Below are 24,377 nucleotides of genomic sequence, written 5' to 3'. Positions count from 1 at the left end.
TAACTCATTCTCTACTTTACTCAACCTTTACTAACCCTTACTCAACCTTTTGCTAACTCTCTACTTTACTCAAAGCTTATGCTTCTCATAGTACACAGTTTGTAGTATAGTATATATATACTATAGTATATCATTTACTCATAGCTTATACTTCTTACAGTACACAGTTTGTAGTACAGTATATATATACTATAGTATATCGTTTACTCAAAGCTTATACTTCTTACAGTACACAGTTTGTAGTATAGTATATATATACTATAGTATATCATTTACTCATAGCTTATACTTCTTACAGTACACAGTTTGTAGTATAGTATATATATACTATATCGTTTACTCAAAGCTTATACTTCTTATAGTACACAGTTTATAGTATATATATACTATAGTATATCGTTTATTCAAAGCTTATAGTATAGTTTACTCTATAGTATAGTATATATATACTATAGTATATAGTTTACTCAAAGCTTATACTTCTTCTCCAACCCCCCGCCCGCAGCCCCAGCGGCGGCGGCACCAGGACGCGGCCGCCCCGCCCCTCAGCCCCTTGCCCCATCCGGGCCACCGTAGGCGCCGCGGGGGCCGTTGGGACGGGCCGCGAAGTTGGCCGCGGCGCGGAAAGTCGGGGCCCCGCCGGGGAGATCGCGCGCGCGGCGCGCCGCTGATTGGCCGGCAGCGAGCGCCGGACCCCGTAGGGAACTGGCAGCAGGAGCTCCTCGGCCAATCGCGGGGCGGGCCGGGCCCGATCCCCGGGCAGGCGCTGGGCGGGGAGGGCCCGGGGCCAGGTGCGCGGGGTCGGGGCTCTGCGGGGCCGGGGCTCTGCGGGGCCGGGAGCGGGACCGGGACCGGGAGCGGGACCTGTGAGGGGAGCGGGACCTGTGAGGGGAGCGGCTGCGGGGCGGCGGCCTCCCGGCGGCTCCCCCCGGCTGCGCGCCCCGGGAAGGCTCGGGGTAACGGCTGGGCAGGCGCGGGGCGCGCGGAGGGGCCGCTTCACGGGCCGGGCTCGGCAGCGTCGGCACTGAGGAGGGGCTGGCCCTGGCCGCTGCCCCGCTGCCCGGGCTCTGGGTTAAAGCGCTCTCGGCCGTCTCCCGTGGGGGGGCGAGGGGAGTGCTGCCCGGCCCCTCGCGGGCCGATTCCAGCTGATCTACCCCCATCTGCTGGCGGGACGCGGGACCGCCAGGTGCTCGCGGTGGGCGTCTTCGTCTCTAGCGGAGGCTCAGGTTGCAGGCTAGCGGGCACTCTGCTAATCTGCGCGGATTCTGTCTGTATTCGTAGCCCTGAGAAGCTGGCGTTTCCTTTGTGAAAAGGAAAAGGTGCTCCCTGCAGCAATTTAAGTAACAAAACGTGGGGCATCTGCTGCTTCCCTCAGTATATTCAGTTGAATGGTGCTAGCAGTGTAACTCTCCAAGTAAATATCTTTGTTACCAAGAAAGCAGCACTAAATGATATATACGAGATTCTTCTTGACTTGTAGTGACCTGTTTTATGTCTTTACTTATACATGTTTTCATTAACTGACTTATTTTTCCAAAAATAGGTGCAGCCATGCAAGAAGGCGTACGTTTTGCTTCAGCCGGAGACGATGTTAAAATATGGGATTCCTCGTCTCTAACTGTGGTGGAGCAGTTCAACCCGCATACATCCCCGCATCTAGTCAGCTCACTCTGCTGGGCCAGCAATAGTATCCTTTACCGTTTCAGCCATAGCTCAGTGGGTGTTCTGCAAAATTACGCTGCTTTTTTTTTTTTGTTAAAGTATCTGTAAATGACAGCCCTGATGTGAACTCTTGTATAAAAAGATTGGTATATCCTGTGAAGAAAATTTTGTGGTTCTCTGTGTTGAAGTGATTTACAAAATAAACTCATGCTGGTAAATGCTTCTGAAGAAGTTTTTCTTCCTTTAGGGGGTTAACACATTTTTAATGATTATGTTACGCTCAAATTGCCTACCAACTGTAAAACTTATTGTTTCTTTAGCAGTTGATTACAATTTTCACTTTCAAGGCTGTGCTTAATTTACTGACAAGGATGAAAAACCCCATCCAATTGCTGATTTAGTAAAATTCTATGCACAGTGTAGAGAGGAAAAATGTAATGTTGTAATTGTAATAGATTGAGAGGGCTTTTGTTTGTTTGGCTTTGGTTTTTTTTCTTCTTTTTGAACAGCTTCCCATTGATTCTAATAGTAGAAGTAGTCATTGCTAAAGTATTCTTACCTCTTGCTCTGTAGGCAGTGGTTTTCTGCATGCTGTTTGTAGCATTTACAGAGGAAACACGAATGTATTGGATCATTATGGTTTACACATGAAAATCTAACTGTCCCATGTAGACCTTACACCTGTCTTGGAGGCCTAGAATAGGATGATGATATGAAGAGCCAGCTGGGATGTGAGTGTGGGAGAAATTTATTGAAAGTAGTGCATTATTGAGCAAACAGCTGTATGCCTGTCACAGGAAAGGGCAGCAATGTCTCATCTTGATGTGAAAGAAGGACAGTGTGTTGGCACATAAACATGATGTCCTGAAAGCTCTGAATTCATCTGTCCTTTAAGTCTGAGAATATGTGGATATGTCAGGAAAACCGATAAAACAATCAGAGGACAAATTAATGTTTTTTTAGTTATTTTTTTTATACTTGCAAAGAAACTGAAGCATAGCAAGGAAGAGAATGACAGGGTCTTATTTTTTTTTTAATGTATACGTGTATGTGTGTATACACATGTATGTGTATATATACATGACATATATAAATATATACACACATCTGTTATTAGTAAACTTGAGCTATAGACGGCCTGCATTGTCATGCTTTGTTCTTCGGAGTCCCCTCATTACTTCTGCCCTCCAAACTAAAACAACAAAGTATCTTACTTTATATACTTTGGAGTGCCTAACCCACTTTTTGGTGTAAAGTGTTGAGTTTGGCTCTGCATAAGCTAAAATGTCTTGAACTGATGAAAGAAACAGCAAATACTAACTTGCATAGTCCGTTTCCTCCCTTTTCCTCCCTCCATAAACTGGAGATATTTCTCCTCGGAAAGAAATTGCACTGCCTTGTACTGGAAAGTAAGGGCTGTATTTGCTGCAAGAGCTTCTTAAGGAAAGCTTGTAAAATAGCTTATGTTTCTATTTCTAGGTCCCTTCAAGGTACAGTACTGTGGACTGTTTAACCAACATGTTTTCTGTTCACTGAGGGAAACTTACTGTTGCTTGTATTAATCACAAGTACAATACAGCTATGGTCCATAACTTGTGACTAAGATAGCTTCCTGGTCACTGCTTCTGCTGTTGGTGATAAAATAATTGTTTCAAGCTGTAAAAGTAAACCTGTTCCACTTTTTGAAATAGCTGAAGGAGTAAGTATGACTAATTGTTTTTTTTTTTTTTATATTTTTTGCCATACTCCATCTTGTGTACTGTTTGTATCTTATCTCTTCTGCATGTTGGGTATCAATTTTATTTCTATATAGTTAAAGGTTCTGATATATGAAAACCATGTCCTTGTATATATTTATAATGCACGTAAGGAGTGGGGGAAGACAGTGCTTCTAAAATAGTTGTACCAGTGAAAAAATACTAATGCATACAGTATGTATACATCAGCATCTGATACTGGTGGCGTTCTGCTAAGGGAATTTGCCTGTTGAACCCCCGTGTGACAGCACCAGGCAGTCAGGGGTTCAACCTTGATCCAGTAAAAGTGGTCAGCAGTACAGAGCCGAAAGTTTGATCTTCATTTTCAGACTTGATTTGTCAGCATTATGCATGTCTGTGAATTGTACATTGAAAAACATGAGTATATATAAAGGTTGTTCTTAGAATAAATGTGCCTTTGGTTCTGGAAATAGTTCTGTGAAATAGGCGAACTTCAGTTCTAGGCATTTTTTTTCCCGTTGAACTGAAATGTGGCACTATAAACTCTTGAGAAAGCTGGACATAGTTTTAGAAGAGTTTCTTGACGTGGCTATTTGAATAACTTGTTCGTGTTCCAAACAGTTCTAATTATTCTCCCTGGATAGCTATTTTAATGCTAATTTTGTCTGGAAATATTCTGAAAAGGTGTTCAAACTGGGCTTCGAGGTTTGCAGAAGTAAACACTTCCAGAGGTGGAGAGTTTGTCACAGAGATTCTACCAAATCTGATGTAAACCTAATGCAATCGTTCCCAATTTTACCATGTCAATAATTAGATGGACTTGTTTTTTCTCTTACTTCAAATCTCAGGAACTTAAAAGTGAATTTTCAACGTGATGGAACTGAATAATTTGTCCTCAATGTAGGTCTATCATTAAGATTGACATTTTTTTTCAAAAGCTGGTACTTCAGTGATTATTTTAAAAAGAAGCACTTTGTGGAATTATGAGGTTTGCTGCTTTAATATTCTTTGTAATGTTTAGGGAATGTGAAGTACGTGACTTAGACAACTTTTTAGTATTCTTCTAGGGATTTTTTTCCTAAACGTGGCGTTTTCTTTTTAAAAGTCTGTTCCCAAATAGAAGTCAATGCTTGCACTTGAGAGAGCTAAAATTTAAAGGGACAATGCATACTGAGGAAAAGGATGCTCAATGAATGTAAAATTGGGATAGGAAGATATGAGCATTTGAGAGTTTATTAATTAGTATATTTAAACATTAAAGTATATTAAATGTATGTCCAGATTGAACTGGATATTAAATGTGTCTTCTTGAGAAATGACTAGTGTACCAATAGATTCATCAGTCTGTGGGACTATTTGTACTAATGAAGGTGAAAACACTATCAGTGTGCTTTTAGGTACCCTTGAATGAATCTCTTAATTGTCTTTAACATACCTTCTGATTTTTATTTTTCTTTCTTATCAGGCAAAACAGACGTGTGTGAGCTTAAATTCTAGTTCTCTGTATATTGCAAGTGGAGGCCTCGATAACACTGTTAATATCTGGGATCTCAAATCCAGAAGGGTTCACCGTAGCCTTAAGGTAAGCGTGGCAGGGGAAGACCTGTACCTTTCTTGACTTCCAGATTTTGTTGCCAATTGTAATAATAACACACTTTCTGTAAGTCAGATATCTATAGGATCAAGTTCACAGGTAGGAGCTGGCACACGTGTGTGTCTCACTTAACTTTGTGTTCTTCATGGACTGTGAATAGCAAATTGAATTTAATAATCATGCTAAACTTGATGACTCCAGGACTACAAGTCTATAATAATGAATGTTTAAATTTTCAGAACAGGTTTTGTATTTTGAGAATTTGTTTTGATATTCTCTGGCATTTTTCCAAGGCTGTATTTCAGATAATTGCTGTTTCTGATATTTCAACCAAGAAGATGCTTTTTTAGTACAACTAACGTTATGTGTGAGTTCTTAAATAAGAATTTTATCCTTTTTAGGATATCTCTTGAAGAAAGATGCTACAGCATAGGTCTGATTCTTCAAGTTATAGTTTCAAACAAAATTACTGAGTAGCTAATATAATACTTTATATATCTTTTTATACTTTTTGGGCTAGAAATGCTTTTTTGTCTTCCCCTGCATTTTCAGTAAACACAGTATCCTCATTGCAAAAGACTATAATGAAAAGCTATCAGGTTAAGTTTGTGTGTTAATACTACAGGTAACAGAAGGGGAAGTTGGCACTAGTACCTCAGATTAACAGAAAGTCTCTTAAAATCATCTCTGGTTTCTGAAAGACCGTACTTTTAAAATAACATTGAAGCCTGTGGTAGTTCTCTGGTTGTCTAATTGAAATACTGTATGTAATTACAGTATTATCTTTGCTAATTTATTAAAGCAGTCTTCTGAAAACTTGCAAACAGTGGTTAAGATATCATGGTTGATCTTCAGTATGTTCTGCTACTGTTTTCTGGGATATTCCGCAGTAACTCTTAAATATATATATATTTTTTAATGTTACAGATGGTCAGGAAAAAAGCCATCAATTCCAAAAGCATGAATAGGATGGATATGGTTTTCCTGTATGTCTTTAACCCTTTCTCTCCAACCCTCCTCCACAGGATCATAAAGATGAAGTTACATGTGTTACATATAATTGGAATGACTGTTACATTGCTTCTGGGTCTTTGAGTGGTGAAATTATTCTACACAGTGTTACCACCAATTTATCAAGTACTCCCTTTGGTTATGGCAGCCGTCAGGTAGGCTTTGTATTAACTTACTTTTGAGTAGGAAGCTTTAATTCACATTTAGAGTTTAGAAATTGAAAGTATGTATCAGGAGCCTTCTGCTTTTGAATTAATTTGCCAGAATGTGTGTGGTTTTTTTCAACTTCAGTTATCTATTTCCTTTTAACTTTTTTTAAGAGTGCCCTAAAGTGTCTAAAGAGCAGACATCTGTGTGTATTCTAGTCTTAAATAATAGATAACATGGAAATACAATTGTATGATGTACCTTTACTTCTATACAGTTTACAGCAAACTTTATTTTGTAGGCTCTGCTGCCTCAAGAACAAACTTCTGTGCATCTGAGCCCTGAACAAAAAATAGTCAGCTTTACAAACCAAAGCAGGATTTCAGTGCGTTAGTTCGTTGTTGCAAACAGCAAAGACTATGTAGCCTGGGTTCTGATTTATCCAGGTTAATCAGATTTACAACTGAGCAGAACTATCTGTACAGTAGGGGAGAATCTCAGCCTATGTTTAGAAATAATAAATTTATTTAATTTAGAGATTAAAATTGTACAGCTGCTCAAAGAGTAAAAGCAATGAGACTTTTATATAACCTACTTAGGTATTTAGGTAAGAGTTTTGGATAACTAGTGTGAAGGAAAATGCTCAAAAGAGAAACACAAACAGATGTACTACTTAAGGGCTTTGGTAGGGGTTTCAAATCCAAGTCCTTTTTGCAGACTCAAAAAATATTGCAGAATTAGTAGGTATCGTTAGGGGAATTCCCTTGATATAAGGGCTTCTGCAGTAGTAAAGGAGATGTATTGTCCCACTGGAAGTCCCAGAGTGAGTTCTTAGTGTGAATGTTGTCTTAGGAAAAGTAGAGTTTGTGCTTTGGGCACTTTTTTTAATTTTTTGAGTCATTTTCATAGAAGTAGGAACTGCCTAGGGGATGGAGAATCATTGCCTTGGTACTAAAGCTGACCTTTAGCATTGCAGGGAATGCTGAAGTTACGCCATAGTTTTCTGTTACTGCAACAGCCTTGTCAGTCCTAGATTGATGATGGACTGGGAAGTTAAATTTTTCTGCTGTATAGCATGACCAATATAGCTTGATGAAGAATGTCTTATGACTTTATAGCATCACAGGGATTGTGGTGTTTCTGTTGGAAAAAAACCATTAAATTCAAACTGTCTCTGCTTTCAGGTGCTGCAGTATCTTTGATCCATCACCATAGTCTCATACTTATATTGAAGCAAAATTGTACTTCATGCTTGGTTTGATCTTAAAAATGTGTCTATATAGTCAGTCCATTTTTCTGATTTGATTGTTATGATGTTGTGAAAAACATGGATGTGAGATGAGCTACAGGAATATCCATGGATGGATTAAAAGGTTGGGGTGAATATCCAGAGGGGGGACTCTTCTGCTAGTTAGTTAGAAAATTAAAAAGAAAATTCCTGTGAAGACGATTTCCATCAACCTGTTTGATATATTCAACTCTTTCCACCAAAAAGTGATTAGGAATAAGTGATGCAGTGAATAGCTGTTTTGGCAGATGAAATCAAGAGGCCTACTGCAAAGCTGAGTGACCTTTAAGATGGCTAAAGATCTTTGAAGTGTTAAATCAAAGTAATTGCAAGTGCAGAGCTACTATTCACTTTCTAAAGGGGCCTCTAACACTTTCTAAAGGGGTGCAGTTATTTGCAGTCTTAATTTACAAAATTAGAACTCAATTCCATTTTAACGTGATGACTACTTGGATGCCCCAGTTTATCAGCCTAACTTATGTTCTAAGAATGATCTTTGTTCTTTTGTGCAAAAATAGCTTTTATTTTTGTTGGGGGGGGGGTGGGGTTAATTGGTACTTGTAGAGAATTGCTGGATTAATTGTGCAATGAAGCAAATATATGAAGACTTGTGTAATTCTGTTAAAGAGATTGAACAAGCCTTTACTTGATTTATAGTTTAGGGGCCTGGTTTTCTAAGAGTAAGCTTGAATAGATACACGGTGTATTGTTCTGCTTGATCTTGGCACTGGCTGTCTGGCTTAGTGAGGGTCACCACTCCTTGGTAACTTTTCTACAATCGGGGAATGTGAGGTCAAGCTAACCTTATAAAATCTAGCTTGTCTCTGTTTGATTCCACATGATGGAATGTAGTTTCCTTGCCAGTTAATTTCTGTAATTGTATAGACTCTACAAGTAGTCGAATAGCCCAAGGTTGCAGTGCTTTCTGTGACTTTAAACAATTTTCTTTTCATACGAGTATTGGCCTACATTCTATTAATCGATTTTTGATTTAGAAACATCTTTGTGCTTTATTAGAGTCGAGTCCTTGCAGGGAGCTGTTTGCCGATCCCATAATTTGTCTTTGCTGTTGGTATTCATTAAGACTACCAGATTCTTATCTGCTTGCTGTTGTGAGGTTGAATTGAAGTTTGTTTTGAAACATAATGATTGTTCAAGTCTTCACTGCCTGGTGCTGTTCTCCTAGCAACAGGATTTATTTTAGTTGTTTGAACAGCTGGCTGATTTGTAAAGATGTGTGATGAGTTCTGGTCACCCCATATAGTGAAATAGTCTTCAGCTTTTAAAGCTATCAGTTGGGTTTACGTCTGCTTTCTCTCTTAGAAGGCTCACTATGGTAAAGGAGATAAACAATCTATATTATCTTTAAATGAGACAGTTGATAACACTACTACACTACTTTTGGTTTAGTTCTGGGCTATTCATTTGTTTTCCAACAGGGGAAAGCCCTGAGTGCAATCAGCCCTTCTCAGCAATGGGCTAACCATTTTTCTGAAGTGCACTGTTCCTAGTTTGGCTGCTTTACTATGAAGCTTAAAGATCAAATGTACTTTTTACTTTCTACAGAAATCTACTTCAGTCACAGCCAAGGCACAAAGACGCACGTGGTTTGTTGTGCTACATTGACCAGTAAAATGTTCTGAAGAGGGTGTCATGTTTTCTTTGCCAGTTCAATACCTTGTGCTAAAAATGTTTTTGCAAGTTTTGTGTGTGCAGAATTCCCAGAAATCACCAGGAGCTGTACTTACAGATATGTGGGGAAACTTTCTTCATATTTGCTCCTTTTCTTGTAGTTTTCACAGATTAGTTTCAAAACATGGCTCTTCACAAATAATTGCTGCATTCTAAATAAGCTTGAAATTATTTTTGTTCCTAATTTAGAAAATGGACAGCCATTTCTATTTGGAGATGTACTTAAGCGTATTGAGTTTCAGCTACGCTGACTTGAAATAAAGCAAGTATCTTAAATATCCCTGTCACATAAAAATTTGCACAAATTTAATCCTCTCAGTTCCTCAGGTCTGATCTAGCAATCGCATTGTTGCAAGAGAAGTTTGCTCATCTGATTCAGTGGCAGTGAGGAGTGAATCGGAGCTCTCCCCACACCTCACACGTCCTTCATCAACAAACTAAAGTTAAACTGAAGCTGCTCTGAAGAAATGCTGTGACTTCAGTGAGAAGTGTGGAGCAGAGCTCGTATGGGGAAGGCCCGTGTATGAAAGAAAAGAGAATTGATTCTCCTTGGGCCTATGAGATGAGAAGGAAAAATGAGAAAAGAAGATGGGAGACTTGAAAGGATAATGAGGCACATTCGAGGAGGGCTGAGAGTAATACTGGTGGGTGGGAGGGCAGAAGAAGGAGAAAATGGAATGTGAGCAAATGCTAGGGCAGTAAGGAAGGGTGAATAAATTGGAGGGCTGTGAGGGACGGGAATGTTTCCCACAGATCATGTATGTAATTGAAGGTGTTATTCCTGAATCTGTTCATATTTCTTTTACTCTGTGGAGATAAACTGAAATATGCCGATAAAAATGTCACCACCATGCCAGGTGGTGGTCCATATTAACTGTATACAGTCATCTTCTGTTTTATTTGAATATGCAGTTGAGGGTACCACTTCTCTGTGGAGCAACTGGGCTTCCAGTGAGACATGCAATACAAGTGCTAGAAACTACGTTTGAGGCAAATGAGCCAAGAAATAACTCCAGTAAAATGAAGTTAAAGAGGATAAAGTCTAGTACTGTACGTTGTGGCGTGGATTATGCCAGAACAGTATACTAGGGGTTTTTTAGAACATTTTCAGACAAAATATGTGTCTGGGATTGAGTGAAGCGCTTGAGTCAGTGCCTTGTGAGAAAATACTAGAGAGGATGGAGGTTAAAAGAAGAATTAAGGATGGGTCAGAAGTTTTGTCGGGGAAGAAACCAGTAAGTAATATTGAAAGAACAACATTTGATTTGGTTACCAGTAGCTAACCTTGTTAAATGCTTTCAGTAATGGTTATAACATGAGATGTAGAACTATGATGAGACAAAGTTGGAAGGTATTGCCTGTAAGAGAGAGGATTGCAACAAACTTCAAAAAGGATTCAATAATAGACATGGGAACAGTACGCCAGTACAGAAAGCAAGGTACCAGACTTAGGTCACAAACACAGGCTTTTGGCATTACACTGTGATCTGAAAGTTCCCAAAGGGAGGAAGGGCTTGGGCTTCTTCATCATAAAATGGCAATGAGCAACCAAAACAGATTGTATCACAAAAAAAAAAAAAAGCCATCTAGGATATATCGTGAAGAGTATTTACAGTACAGAGGGAAAGTTTTTACCACATTTTTAAAGGCAGTAGCAAAATATTTTGACAATCATACAAGACTTTGATTGTCCATGTTCAAGAGAGATTGAAATAGGCCTCCTTCCAAGGAGGCTGTGATGGTGACTGGGGAGTTAAGGAAACAATTTTAAGTGTAAGGGTATTACTGTCACAGGAGTGAATTAGTGCAAATAGGCCATAAATAAAACTAATCTGGAGATTGAGTATTGTAATTTAGTATTAGAGCAATGAGGTTCTGAGGCATCCTCTGAAGGAATATGGTGGAAAACAAATATTTACCTGCTTCTGAAATGCAGTTTCAGTTCCTATATTATGTAGTCCTGTGGTAGCAAGGCTGCATGTGATTAAGTCAGATGTGTTACCCTGTTCTGTTACCCTAGCTCACAGGGTAAAGTCTCTTCTTCTGCAGGACCTTCAGAGTCAGGCAGTAAAAATTGCATTGAAATGTAAAGTGAACTTTGTGCGTGTGTGTAGAGTGGCCAGCCTTTCTAAAATAGTTTAACTTAACATCTGTATTCGTAGTGTGTGTATAAAATATTTAATTATGTCTAATAGTGGTGTTAAAACTTATTTGAGTCTGTTTGTTTATTTACAGCCTATTCGACACTTGAAATACTCATCCTTTAAGAAATCCTTGTTGGGCAGTGTTTCTGACAGTGGAAATGTAACTCTGTGGGATGTAAATAGTCAGAACCCGTATCATAATTTTGAAAATACTCATAAAGCACCAGCTTCAGAAATCTGCTTTTCTCCGGTCAATGAGTTGCTGCTTGTAACTGTAGGTTTGGATAAAAGAATTATTCTCTATGATACTTCAAGTAAAAAGTGAGTATGTTAAAGACCTTTTGATTTTATAGGGGCTTCACTTGGCTTTATGAGCCGAAAAAGCACATCCCAACTATGACATTAAATATTTAATTCAGACCATGTTCAGGGAATTTGGAGTGGTTGGCATATTGCTGCTGGAGAACCTGTTCCAAAGTCCTCTTTGCTTTTTTTAGACTTAAAATGGAAACTAATTCAGGTACTGCACAAGTGATTGCTTGCAAGTGCTCACTTATTGGCTTTCTTGTTGATGGTATAGCTTCTGTGATGGCCAGTATGGCCTGCGAGGACCTGCAGCAAGCTGAGCTTAGCTTGCCTGCTTTTCTAGTTCAAGATACAAGCCATAGCTGTGGTAAAGTGCACAAAATTGATGAGATGGTGAGCCTTAAATATGGACAGGGTACTGGATGAAAAAGCAGGTGATGGGCTATGTAGTAAGAGGGTGGGATGGCAAGTATTTTCATGGGACTTTGGTTTTAGCATGGGGTGCTTTAGTCTGCTTTTACTCTAGCTGAATAAAAGCAGGAGTCTTGCTCTAGTTTGGAGGGTTTAGTAGAAGGATGCGAGCTAGGACCTGAATTCTTCCTAGATTTGTGGGAGGGCTAGAAGCGATAGGCTTGGGAAACTAAAGGATATAAGTCATATATTCACTGCAATTATCATTTCCAGCAGCAACTAATCTAGGTGTCAGAACAGCTGTTTATGAAGGCAATTTGATCCTGTCCTGATGAAATCTTCTGGAGCAGATGCAATTTTAATTTATTAAACACCAATACTTTGTATGTCTAATCCACTGTTCCTTAAGGTATTTTACTGGAATTTACTTGGCACTGGAGAAGCGGAACTACTGACCTGTAGCTGAAATAGTAAAACTATTTCTACAACTGTTTTGTTTTGATAAGTCTAACCGTAAAAATTAATATCTTGATGAGCTTCTAAAAGTTTCTTTCTCCTATTCTTTCTCCTGTTTGAAGATTACTGACAACTATAGTAGCAGATTTTCCTCTGACAACAGTGGACTTCATGCCTGATGGTACTACTTTGGCTATAGGATGCTCCCGGGGAAAAATCTGCCAGTATGACTTGAGAAAATTGACATCACCAGTGAAAACAGTTGCTGCTCACAAAGGCTGTGTGAAATGCATACGTCTTCAGTTCAGTAACACTTTTTCCAAGGTAAGACAAAACGTACAAAACCTTTCCATTTTATTGCTCAACATTTAGATTAATAGAAGCAAATGTAAGTTTAAGATCTGAGGAAAAATTAATAAATTTCCAAGCATTATAGATGCCAGCAAAGCTGACTCATATGAACACAGAGATATAAACTTTACTAACTGCTCAGTCTCAAGTGAGCGAGGGGGTGTTTATGTGAAGTTTTCCTTTTTTTTTTTATTTTTTTCTTCCTCCTTAGCTTCAATGTAGAAATGAGTGAAACTTTAATCCTAAACTTCCTGGTGTGAATGTTGCCACAGGAGACCAGTTTGTGGCATCTTAAATTCATTTCCAGGCAGCAGCAGAAAGATTTGTAGTGGCCCTTTCACTTACGGTGAAGATGCGCAGCAGCCTATCTTGAGGTATTTTATCTGTGGAGGATTTGATTAAACAGTATAGAAGGCTTAAGAGGATCTTCCAAGACCTAATTAGGCTCTACTTGGTCCAAAAAACCCACATACCAATACCTAGTGGAGGTGGGAGAAAACCTTTTGAAGTGGATTCTTTACTGCTCCAAGACTTTGTTGTTCTTCCAGCACACTTGCTGCTGGTGGTTGGCTATTCTGTTAAAACTTGTACTCCCTAACAATGTAACCTCTTATTTTTCCTCTGTGTAAGCCTAGGTTCAAAATTGGCTAGTGTCAGTTCATTCTGTCATTACCTTCAGTTCTGTTCTCTTGCAGGGTCATATAATATTCATACAATAATACAGAATTTTCTCATGTTCTTTGAAATTACATTGATATAGTTTTTTTTTTTTTTAAGATTTGTAAAGGCATATCTTCTAGGCAGACTTTGCAATTTGAACTTAGTGTTTCAAAACAAAGAGAATTGAACTTATTCTTTCAATTGAAAGTAAAAATATAATAATTTCTCATTTTTTTTCTTTAGTCTAACCTTAAGGGTTCTTCAAATAAGCCTGTATCCAAAAGAATAGAAGTCAAAGCTGGTAGTAATCTTGGAGCAAATCAAAATATTGGCATCAAAAATCTAGCTTCTCAGACATCAACAGTTTCATCCCCTCTGACAGCACCAAATGAGAATAAGGGAGGAGAGTTTCTTCAGGAGAAAACAGGTAGTGCCTTCTTCCTACTTCCATAAATTACTATTTGGCATAATTTTGAAGATGTAAGGAAAATGTAATGGCTTGACCATTACAACATAAAAACTACTCTGAGGGAAAGGCATTTGTTTCAAAGAAGTATGCGCATGCATGCACATCTGCACCTTCTTTTGCCTCCCCGCAACATGAGACAGACTATGAAATTGTGGGAAGTGAATTTGGTCAGACTACAAGCTTTAGAAACTCTTGCTTCAAGTCCATAGTTTTAGACTTTGTATACGTATTTAAATGTTAAAGAAAAAGCTTCGTGGTAACGTTGTGGGGCTCTCTGTCTTCAATTTCTTGTATATTATCCTTTTGTGTGTAATGTACTTCCTGAAGTAATGTCTGTATGGAATCAGAGCTAATGGTTTGGAATTCTATCAATAAACAGGAGTAACAGACCTGACAACAACCTAGGCACATGAACAGGAAAAGACAAAACAAATGAAACCAAAAACCTGAGAGCTGCATTGTATTTTTTTTTTTGTATGAGGCATTATGTCACATGGTAGGAAAGATGTTAAATGTAGTTGCAAGTGTGATTAGTTGTGTAACTTTACTTCACATTTATGCTTCTGAAATTAACAATTTTTTTGTAGGAATTCTAAGCATGATTCTAAAATTCTGCCACTGCATGAAATGTGCTGTAAAAATTTTTGTTAATTCAAGAATTCTGAAAATCCAGTCAAATCAGTAACTCTGTTAGTCTGATTCTTGAACTCCCCAAGCCATTTTAAAGCAACACCACTTTTCCCTCCCTTTTTAAATAAAGAGAAATACATGTAGCAACACTAATTAGGCAATAAGCCACTGCAGTCCATAGGGACACGTATTAATGACCTCCCTTGGGTATGCAATGAAGTGTGAGGTGAAGTAGATGCTTCCTATGTGCTCCAAGTGTTGCTAATCAACATTACTGCATAGTGTGGAAATTGTATTTAAGTTAAAAAAGCCATATGACTTATTATATTTATTTGAAAATGTAATGGTTGTTAACCCTTAAGTAGGACCATTCATAATAAGTAAGTGTTTTAAGAAAATAAAGGTTTATGAAATAAATATTTTTTTGTGAAGTGGAATGTTCAGTTTGGAAGTAAAGGGTCCAGTATACCAAAGAAGATACAGTCTTTAAACTTAAAAATGGGAGTAGATGAGAGACCACAAACTGCATTTGTTCTGTGGAAAATTTTCTAAGCCCTGAAGATTGGTTTTAGCCTTGGAGAAATAAGGAGTATTCAGTAAAGTCACTTAATAGCATATTTAAGTCAAAAAAGCACCTGTTCATACATCTTGGAAATGGACTGTAGATTTTTGTCACAGATATTTTAGAGTCCAAAACTATAAATAAATTCAAAATATGATGAGATGTTTGTATGTACTTCCAACTGGCTTCCCATAAACTTCTATTTAATAGTCATCCTGTGGTTTAGATAACTCTTGCATTTAGATTACAGTAAATTGGTTAAAAAAAAAAGAAAGCAAAAGATGTTTTGTCCTGTTTTTATATTGTACTTTTTCTGTGTAGGCCTTCTGAAGGTTCTGGCACAGGTTGATACTGCATTTTTAGTCTGACTCAGAACTGACTAATTTACTTAACTAGCAAGCACAATCCTATGCATGCCTCACAACTGGCACATACAGAGTGGAAAACATGGTATAATAATATATTAAAGTGATATTTTAAACCTGACTCAAGTCCCAGTTTATGTAAATACTTGGACATGATTAAGTGTAGTCATCTACAAAGTTATATTTAGGTCACTTTTACTTGAACCCATATAGATCAGTGGTTATAGGTTTTAATTTTTTTTTTAAATAAACTAGGTACACATACAAAAGCTTTATTTAGTAGGTGACTTATTTATAGAAAGCTTATTTCTGTATTGAGTGGCACTGATGCTTTTCACATACATTTCAACTTATATGAGCAAAATTTGGGTATTTCTAGAGGAAGGAGTTCAGCGAGGGCAGAGTAGCACCTTGCTTATATTCCTGATCCAGTTTTCAAAGCATAATAAACTTTGAAAGTTATTTAGGTGGTTGTTAGCAGTTCAGTTCACTTCTCTGTGTATTCCCAATCTAAAAACTGTAGTTTGAATAATCACTCTGTGTGTGTGCGTGTGTTTGAAGATATTGCTTCTGTTTGGCAGACAACTGTGCATGCTACCATGCATCTGAAAGATGACTTTTTTTTTTTTTTTCCTTCTGGACTGGGACAGGTATAAGTCTTGGGCATGGAGTATGGAAGATGTAGGGACAAACTCTTTTGTCTGCAACTGCAATTCTGCTGATTTCTTAATATTAGAAATAAGCAGAGAATATCCTGACATTAGGTAAACTTCAAAATAGGGGTTTCTTAGAATTTCTCTTCGAATGCTTGATGGCTGGACTGAAGCAGATTTATTTTCTTCCAGAATCAGTTTAAATGTTTTTAATCTGAATGCGGTCAGCTTCTTAGCAAACGGTGTATTTGCTAGTTATATCATCTGTTACTTTATAAATCTATGTGATTAATGCAGCAAATTTATCTAAAAATGAGTGCACGAGTTTTACAACTTCTTCCTTTTCAAAAAGAGGAAAAAAAAATCCAGCTGTATTTTTATTAATAAATAACTTTTAGTTACGTTCACCTGTGATGACAGCTCATCAAGTTCAAGTTGACCCTCTAATTAGAATCTGTTGGTAGATGAGATAGTTCTAAAGTACTTGCTGGACTTACCAGGCATCAGGCTTGCTATGAGTTTATTTAGAAATAACATACGTTATTTTTGGAAAGTGTAAATGGTTAACAATGTTATTGTCCTTTTAAAGGCTTTCCCCGTAGCTGCAGCTTGGATGTGATTCCATCTAAAGAAACAGATCATGGGAAAAGTGCAGACTTAAATAATTTTGATGACTTGGGTCGAAATAGTTTAGGAGATGTGTTTTCTCCTGTCAGAGATGGTAAGTTGCTAATACTGAAATTTGTAAAGCATAATTCATCTGCATAGCATTACATTTTGTTGTTTGTTTGTGCCTATTTGGTTTTTCAATTTGTCTTTAATTATTAACTGGATGCAACGATATCAAAACTACATCAATATTCATTTAATAAACAATTTGTCTATATTCTGCTATTTTGTAGATATTATTGCGTGTAAAGCAAATGAAGATCCTTCAGGAAAAGGAGATGGTAAACATACTTTTAGTATATTTTTCTTTGTCAGTAGTCACTGGAAGTCTACGCTAGTTCTTCCATGCTAATTTTGTCATACTGTTGAAGGCAAAGGAATGATGCAAGCAGATGCTGGAACAAATGAACTTCATGAACTTATCTGGAAATTGTCTAACTTGCTGAGGAGCTAAGACAATATGTGGTAACAGGAAATCCAAGAGTATGGTCTTAAAGTGATTTTGTTTTCCCTTTAGGAAATTTTCCCTTTAGGAAACTTAGAGTGATGTATATAGGCTTTTCATGTTTTATTACTTTCATAAGGAGAGTGACAGCATAAGTTGGATTTGGGGATTCAGTTTTTTTGCAATGTGTTTTTGGGTGACTTTTATTTGTTTTGTGTGGATGTTTGGGATTTTTTTGTTATTTTTTGTGTGATTGTGGCTTATTTGGTATTTTTTTTTTTAACCTATGTGTTTTATCCTTGCCTTTTAATTTTAGGTCTGGATTTTCAGTCCTACCTTTCAGGTTTGGATTTTCTCCCACAGCTCACCAGTGCCTTTCCAGTCAAAAGAAACCCTGTAGGCAGTAATGCACAAGGGATACGGTCTAGCCCACTACATGCACTTGTGGGATCTCCAATTAAGGAAGAAGAAGAACATCCAGAGACTGACCCCAAGAAAACAAATCTTGGAAAACAAGAATCTAAAGAATCCTTAAAACAGGTATACTTTACTAATTAATACTTGTTATGAGTACTCTTTTAGAATCTGACAATAGAACTACCTGAAGGAAAAAATTCTTAATAGTGTCCCAGCTAAACTTATTTTGCAGCTCTCTTCATACTGTTGGCACAATCTGTAAACTGTTCAGTCTGTAGTGTGTTGGTCTTCAGCAGTGCAAAACTGGTACATATTTCTTGACACTGTTCCCCATGATATCCTTGTCTCTAAGTTGGAGAGACATGGATTTGATGGATGGACCACTTGATGGGTAAGGAATTGGCTGGATGGTCACACTCAGAGTTGTTGGTCAATGGCTGAATGTCCAAGTAGAGATCAGTAATGAGTGGTGTTCCTCAGGGGTCATGGGATTGGCACTGCTTAACATCTTTGTTGGCAACACGCACAGTGGGATTGAGTGCACCCTCAGCAGATTTGCCAGTGACCCCAAGCTGTGTGGTGCAGTTGACACTCTGGAGGGAAGGGATGCCATCCAGAGGGACAGAGGGACCTGGACAGGCTTGAGAGGTGGGCCTCTGCAAACATCATGAGGTTCAACAAGGCCAAGTGCGTCTGCGTCTGGGCAGGGGGAATCCCAAGGACAAATACAGGCTGGGTGGAGAATGGGTTGAAAACAGCTCTGGGAAGGACCAGGGGGTGTTGGTTGATGAGGAGCTCGACATGAGCTGGCAGTGTGCTCTTGCAGTCCAGAAAGCCAACCGTATCCTGGGCTGCATCAAAATAAGCGTGGCCAGCAGGGCAAGGGAGGTGATTGTCCCCCTCTATTCTGCTCTTGTTGAGACCCCACTTGAAGTGCTGTGTTCAGCTCTGGGGCCCCCAGCACAAGAAGGACATGGAATTATTAGAACGAGTCCAGTACAAGTCTGATGATCACAAAGATGATCAAGGAGCTGGAATACCTCTCATATGGGGACAAGCTGAGGGAGTTGGGGTTGCTCAACCTGGAGAAGAGAGCAGGCTCTGGGGAGAGCTCATTGCAGCCTTTCAGTACCTAAAGGGGGCCTACAGGAAAGCTGGGGAGGGACTCTTTGTCAGGGAGTGTAGTGATAGGACAAGGAGTAATGGCTTTCAACTAAAAGGTTAGGTATAAGGTAGAAATTCTTCACTCAGAAGGTGGTGAGGCTTTGGCACAGCTTGCCCAGAGAAGCTGTGGATGCCCCATCCCTGGAAGTGTTCAAGGCCAAGCTGGATGGGGCTTTGGGCAACCTGGTCTGGTGGGAGGTGTCCCTGCCCATGGCAGGGGGATTGGAATTAGATGGTCTTTAAAGTCCCTTCCAACCCAAACCATTATATGATTCTATGATTAAATAAGCTCATATTACAAAGGTTCATGTGAAACAAAACTGGGCTAGCTTGAGGAATATGTTGATTGTTCTAGAAAATCAAGAATGATCATTAGTTGGTTTCAAAGAATCATAGAATTATTCAGGCTGGAAAAGACCTCTGAGATCATCTAGTTCAACCTTTAACCTAGTACTAAGTCCACCACTAAGTTCTACATCTACACGTTTTTGAAGACCTCCAGAGATAGTGACCCAAACGCTTCCCTGGGCAGCCTATTCCAATGCCGCACAACCCTTTCAGTGAAGAAACTTCTCCAAATATCTGAACTAAACCTCACCTGATGAAATTTGAGGCCATTTCCCCTCATCTTATCACTTGGTTCTCGTAAGAAGAACCTGGTTGCACCAGTATGATTCTTTGTCATTTATTAGGTCAATTCTAGCTGCTTCTTTCCCTATTTATTCCCTGTCAAAATTCTTGCTTTTTGAGATACTTTTGATACGCTTCTGTTGAGACCCTGGTTCCTTCTGTATTTCCTTCTGTATTGCCTTTGAGAAGTCTGAGTTTGCTAGGAATGATATTTATAAATCTAGCATAAGATGTTTGACGTGAAAATCAAGAGGCCTAGTCTTTTTTTGCACTCCTTCCTATGTATGTGCACTTGAGGCAATTTTGGGGTATTTAAGCCATCAGTTTTTAAGAAGTCTTGCTAGAGGAGGAAAACATATATTTATCAGTAGGTTCCTAAAACCAAACGTATTTGAAAGAAATACTGAAAACCTAGTTTTTGAGTGCAATTAGATAATTATTATTAAGTAAGGTTGTGGTTTTGATTTTGATTGTCAGCTTTCCAAGTTGAACTCAGCAAGTGCAGAATCTGGAACTTTAAGTCCTCCACCTCCATCCCCTGCTTCAAAGACTGCTGAAACAAATGAGCGACTTGTGAAGAATACTCAGGCCCATCTTGCCTATGATCTACCATTAAATGGTACTACCTCAACGAGTAAGTTGGTCATTTTGGCCCAGTTTTAGATGTGGTTGACTGTGAACTTATGCAAAACCTGGTAAAATGGACCACATGTTAAAACAGAATATACCAGGCTGGATTTGCTTGTAAATCCAGTTAGCTCTTGTAGAACATCTCTGTTTGCCCACAAAGACTTGTACTAAAATTTCCCCCTCCCCCCGCCCCATGGTAGTATTAGAGACAAAGCATCAACAAGCCTCAAGATGAAACATTCTTGTACTCCATGGTAATGACTTTTTAAAATTTTATTTATTGTTAATTTTAAAGGTCCAAAGATAACATCACCCGTCACTGCTGGAGTTGCTAGCTCATTGTCAGAAAAAATAGTAGAAACAATTGGGAGTAGCAGACTAAATGCACCTCTGACATCAATCCAAATAAACTTCATTCAGAATATGATACAAGAAACAATGGATGACTTCAGGTACTGATATTTATGCAGAACATTTTGTTTTCAATGACATGTTTTCTTAGTAAGATGTTTTAACATCTGCTTTAGCTTATTTCCTACTCGCATTAGGAAATGACACCGTTAACAACCTTAATCTTGGAAATCTAGGTATGAGACTTTATTTTGAACAGCTCTAGTGGCTAATTAGATTGATGTCTCTGAGGGTTTTTTATGTGCATGACTTCGCTAACATATTTCCAGAGTGAGCGTTTGAATACTTTTCAGACAGTAAATTTGTGTGCATAATGAGGCCCTTACTGCATTCGTGCAACCTCGTGCTGATTTCTTTCCCTCCCCCCTTATCCCAGAGAAACTTCTTCTCTTAAAGTTACCACTGTGGCAAGTTTGATCCCGACAATTGACTTGTGTCGGCTTTGACTGTTGTTTGCTTTGCATGTATAAGGCAAAACACTTTATATTTCTGTTGGTAAAGCTTTGCATAAAATAACATCTGTGCTGTCAGTGATGCTTGGTGTCAGATAACTGGTATTTGTGGATGCTTACTTAACTAAAGTTCCATTCACTTCATAAAGAGAAGTCAAATTAGCAGAAGTTACAGATTTAGTATGGTGTAGTGTTACTCTAAAGTCTTTTTCTGATTCCCCTGAGTACAGTGGGCTAAAAAAATCTAGGACTTTAACAAAAGGGTAAACCTGTTATTTTCTCACTGCCTCCTTGTGAAAATGTTTCCTTGTATTTGGAGTTCTAAGCATGCCCGGAGATCAGACTTCACTCTGATGTTCTGGGAATTCCATGTTTCGTCAGTCTCCCCTCAGGTTTTGAATCTACTAGCCAAATTCAACCGAATATGACAGGAGCAAAAGTTTTACAATTTTTGAGGTCTGTGTTTTCCTTGAAACTGAGGACTAGACAGAGCAGAAAGATTTGAATTAGTCTCTGAGGGATAAGGCAGCAGAACTCAAATTCAGTCTAGTAGAAGCCTGGCTAATGGATAATCACGTAGCTCAGAATTAGTGCAATAGGCTGCCTTCTCGCCTAGGAGAGTATCATAAGGAATGTAACGCAGATTAGTCTGCAAAGGGCACAGATCCCTAGAACATGAGGCTTCGTTAATTCCTTTGTCAAAAACCAGCTTCTTGTGTTTCTGGTAACAGTCAGATTGGTCTCTTGGACTAGGTGGATTTGCGCCAGCTTTTTATAAAGAGGGCTGTTTACAAACCACTGCCTGTTGGCTGCCATCTGTTATAAATCTGAGCCGACTTGTCTAGTATTCCTACTTCTCTGTTTATTTTTATTCATTTTGAGTTGTGTGTGTGTGTGTGGTTGTTTGTGAATACTTCAGAGTTCCAGGGGTGGTGGAATGTGAAGATCTAGACTTTGTCTTTTCTCAAAGCTGTTACAAATTTGCAGTTATGGTAGAATGTTAATTGTGAACAGGTGAGTGATACAGCTCTTAGTACTGCCTTTTTCAGGGGGAAATGACAGACCAGCCATAATAAACAGAATAAGTAATTCATGGTAGCATGGCTGATTCAGGTCAGCATATGATAGAAATCTTTCTTTCTGCTGCACTATAAGCGTTTTTCTCTTCTATCACACTATTTTTGTAATAGCTTTCTAATTCTCATTACTCTAAACATTTTTGTTAATTTACAGTAGTTTCCTTGTGATATACAAAATTGCTGTATCCTGTTAACAAAGAATACTTGTTATAGCACTTGTAAAGCTGTAGCTGGCAGAAGACCTAGATAAGAAACTCTAAGTTTTATGAAGTAAATAACATAGGTTTTCATGGTATTTCAGGGAGAGAAACAGGAAATGGATACTTGGGCTCAAAAAGGGATGTTTCTAAATAGAAAAAATCCTAAATTGTTTTGTATGTAGAAAAAAACATTTAAAACTTATTTTCTGTAAGACTTGTTAGGACTTTAACTGGTGTTTCATGGTTTAACAGTTTTTAGTGTGATATTTCATGATGTCATGAGGGTGAAGAAGTATAGAGTTTTGGGTACTCAGGACGAGATAATTTCTGCTTGCTAAGTGAAGCTAAGCATTGTCCTTTTGCAATTCTTCCCCCAGAGAAGCATGCCACAGAGATATTGTGAATTTGCAAGTGGAGATGATCAAACAGTTCCATGTGCAGTTGGTATGTATAAAGAGTATATGAACAGTTGACATTTTTAATAATGTCAAAGCATGTAAACTATTCTGTCAAAACTGGAAATCAATTTTGGTTATTAAGAACAAGAAAGGGAGGATGGGATGTGAAGGAGTGGGAAAATGTGAACTGGAATCTGTTTATTTTGTGCTGAAGAAGTAAACATACATGTTGGGTAGGAATCATGAATTTCATATTTCAGGGGTTATAAAATGACAAAAGGGAAACAAATTTAGTTGTCCTTTAGAAAGGACCAAGAGATGGAGTAAGGATGGGGTAGAGGAAGTTAAGACAGCTTCACTTAAGGGTATCACATACATGCTGCACTGTGTTCTGTGTTCTTTGACTTCACCATTTTATGAAACTGTTCTTTTGATCTGCGTTAAAAAAAAGACCTTGTCTTGGTACCGAACATTTTAATGGAACCTGCATTAGTAGATATTTCATCCTGAAGAAGTGCAAAATATCCTTTGATTAAATATTCACTAATGTATTAATGATCAAAATACTGCGTATGTCAAAAAAATACTACTTTTCTTACCAGAAATTTAAAAACAATATTATCTCGGTTGTTTAATTTTCAAAAGAGATATGAAAATGGATAGGATAAAGCTGGAGGGGGGAAAAAAAAAAAGAAAAAAACAAAAAACCAAAAACAACACAGAAAAACCCCACAACTTTATAGCTGCTTATTGGGTCTTTTTTTCTTTTCTCTAGAATGAAATGCATGCCTTACTTGAACGATATTCTGTAAATGAAAGCTTAGTAGCTGAAATTGAGAGACTACGAGAGGAAAACAAAAGACTGAGGACTCACTTCTGAAAGATTCACACCACTAATTTTGTTAGCGTGAACTCACTACATGTGGTGTGTTGCTTATGACAGATCATCCATCATCACTGAAGTCTTGTATGAAGACCTGCTATTATCTTGAACATGAATCTTTTCAAAATAAATGGTGTAAGATACTATAAGTAATTATAACTTGTAACAGATAAACACCATATCAAGAATGTTTGCATAGTCATGCTAACCATCTTGAAATACATCCTTCTAACAGAAAAGCTGAAAGGATAACTACATTATCAGAGTTCTAGCAATATGTGAAGTGCCTTTTTATAATCAAAACCAAAACAGGACAGATGCATTTTGTATAAGATTTTTTGATAATACCTACTTTTCTATTTCCTTCTTTATTTTACTACTGTCAAAAACAATCACTTTAGCTTGCCTTTCAGATACTTTTCTTGGAGAGAAGGGGAGAGAAAGCTCATCTTCTGCATGACATGGAGCCTACAGTATTCAGTTAATCTTATTCAACTGGCAACTCTTCTATCCTGAGTAAAAACTAAGTTTGAAAATATTTCCAAATTCACTGTCCATCACCTTGTTTATTACGTTTATAACTCTGAAATCTGTGCTTGTCTGCCATGAACTTGTTGCAAACACTACTTCAACTGCATAATGACACTTTTTGTTACAACTTCAGCTATGAAGATAGAATTCTATTTTATTTACACATTTGAATATTGTCATAGCTTGTCCAGTTTGAGTGCAACTTTAGATTTCAAAAAGTACATACACTCAGCCATTAACAACATAGCATTGAGTAAATGCAGCCTTTCAGACTGTGGTTAAAGCACCATCCTACTCTTCCCTCTCCCACTTCTGTTCTATTAATTGTGGCCCAAACTTAATATTGAGC

General features: G+C 38.2%; 1 protein-coding gene across 4 annotated transcripts; it reads left to right on the top strand.

The window, feature by feature from the left end:
- The first annotated feature begins 579 nt into the window (after positions 1-579).
- NEDD1 (NEDD1 gamma-tubulin ring complex targeting factor) lies at positions 580-24,035 on the top strand. 4 transcript variants are annotated; one of them, XM_048061184.2, is made up of 15 exons: positions 580-791; positions 1,544-1,687; positions 3,267-3,361; positions 4,846-4,962; positions 6,000-6,140; positions 11,348-11,577; positions 12,552-12,753; positions 13,684-13,867; positions 16,709-16,840; positions 17,022-17,069; positions 17,550-17,773; positions 19,922-20,078; positions 20,370-20,526; positions 22,594-22,660; positions 23,390-24,035. In XM_048061184.2, exons 2-15 carry the CDS (start codon positions 1,552-1,554, stop codon positions 23,492-23,494), a joined length of 1,995 nt encoding a protein of 664 aa, XP_047917141.1. In that variant the 5' UTR covers positions 580-791; positions 1,544-1,551; the 3' UTR covers positions 23,495-24,035. The 4 variants fall into 4 exon arrangements, with proteins under 4 accessions (XP_047917141.1, XP_066850830.1, XP_047917142.1 ...); XM_066994729.1 differs by having other exon boundaries at positions 673-697; XM_048061185.2 differs by lacking the exon at positions 580-791 and adding an exon at positions 854-956.
- The last annotated feature ends 342 nt before the right edge of the window (positions 24,036-24,377 follow it).

The sequence above is a fragment of the Anser cygnoides genome, chromosome 1, assembly GCF_040182565.1.
Source record: "Anser cygnoides isolate HZ-2024a breed goose chromosome 1, Taihu_goose_T2T_genome, whole genome shotgun sequence".
Taxonomy (NCBI): Eukaryota; Metazoa; Chordata; class Aves; order Anseriformes; family Anatidae; genus Anser; species Anser cygnoides.
The sequence above is the reverse complement of the archived record's forward strand: the minus strand, read 5'-3'. Positions and strand labels throughout refer to the sequence as shown.

Bases quoted from the DNA above. Each gene is read 5' to 3' on its own strand.
- NEDD1 (XM_048061184.2), top strand. From the start codon at position 1,552: ATGCAAGAAGGCGTACGTTTTGCTTCAGCCGGAGACGATGTTAAAATA. The intron at 11,578-12,551 runs GTGAGTATGTTA...TCCTGTTTGAAG, and splicing joins TATGATACTTCAAGTAAAAA to ATTACTGACAACTATAGTAG. The intron at 20,527-22,593 runs GTACTGATATTT...TTCTTCCCCCAG, and splicing joins GAAACAATGGATGACTTCAG to AGAAGCATGCCACAGAGATA.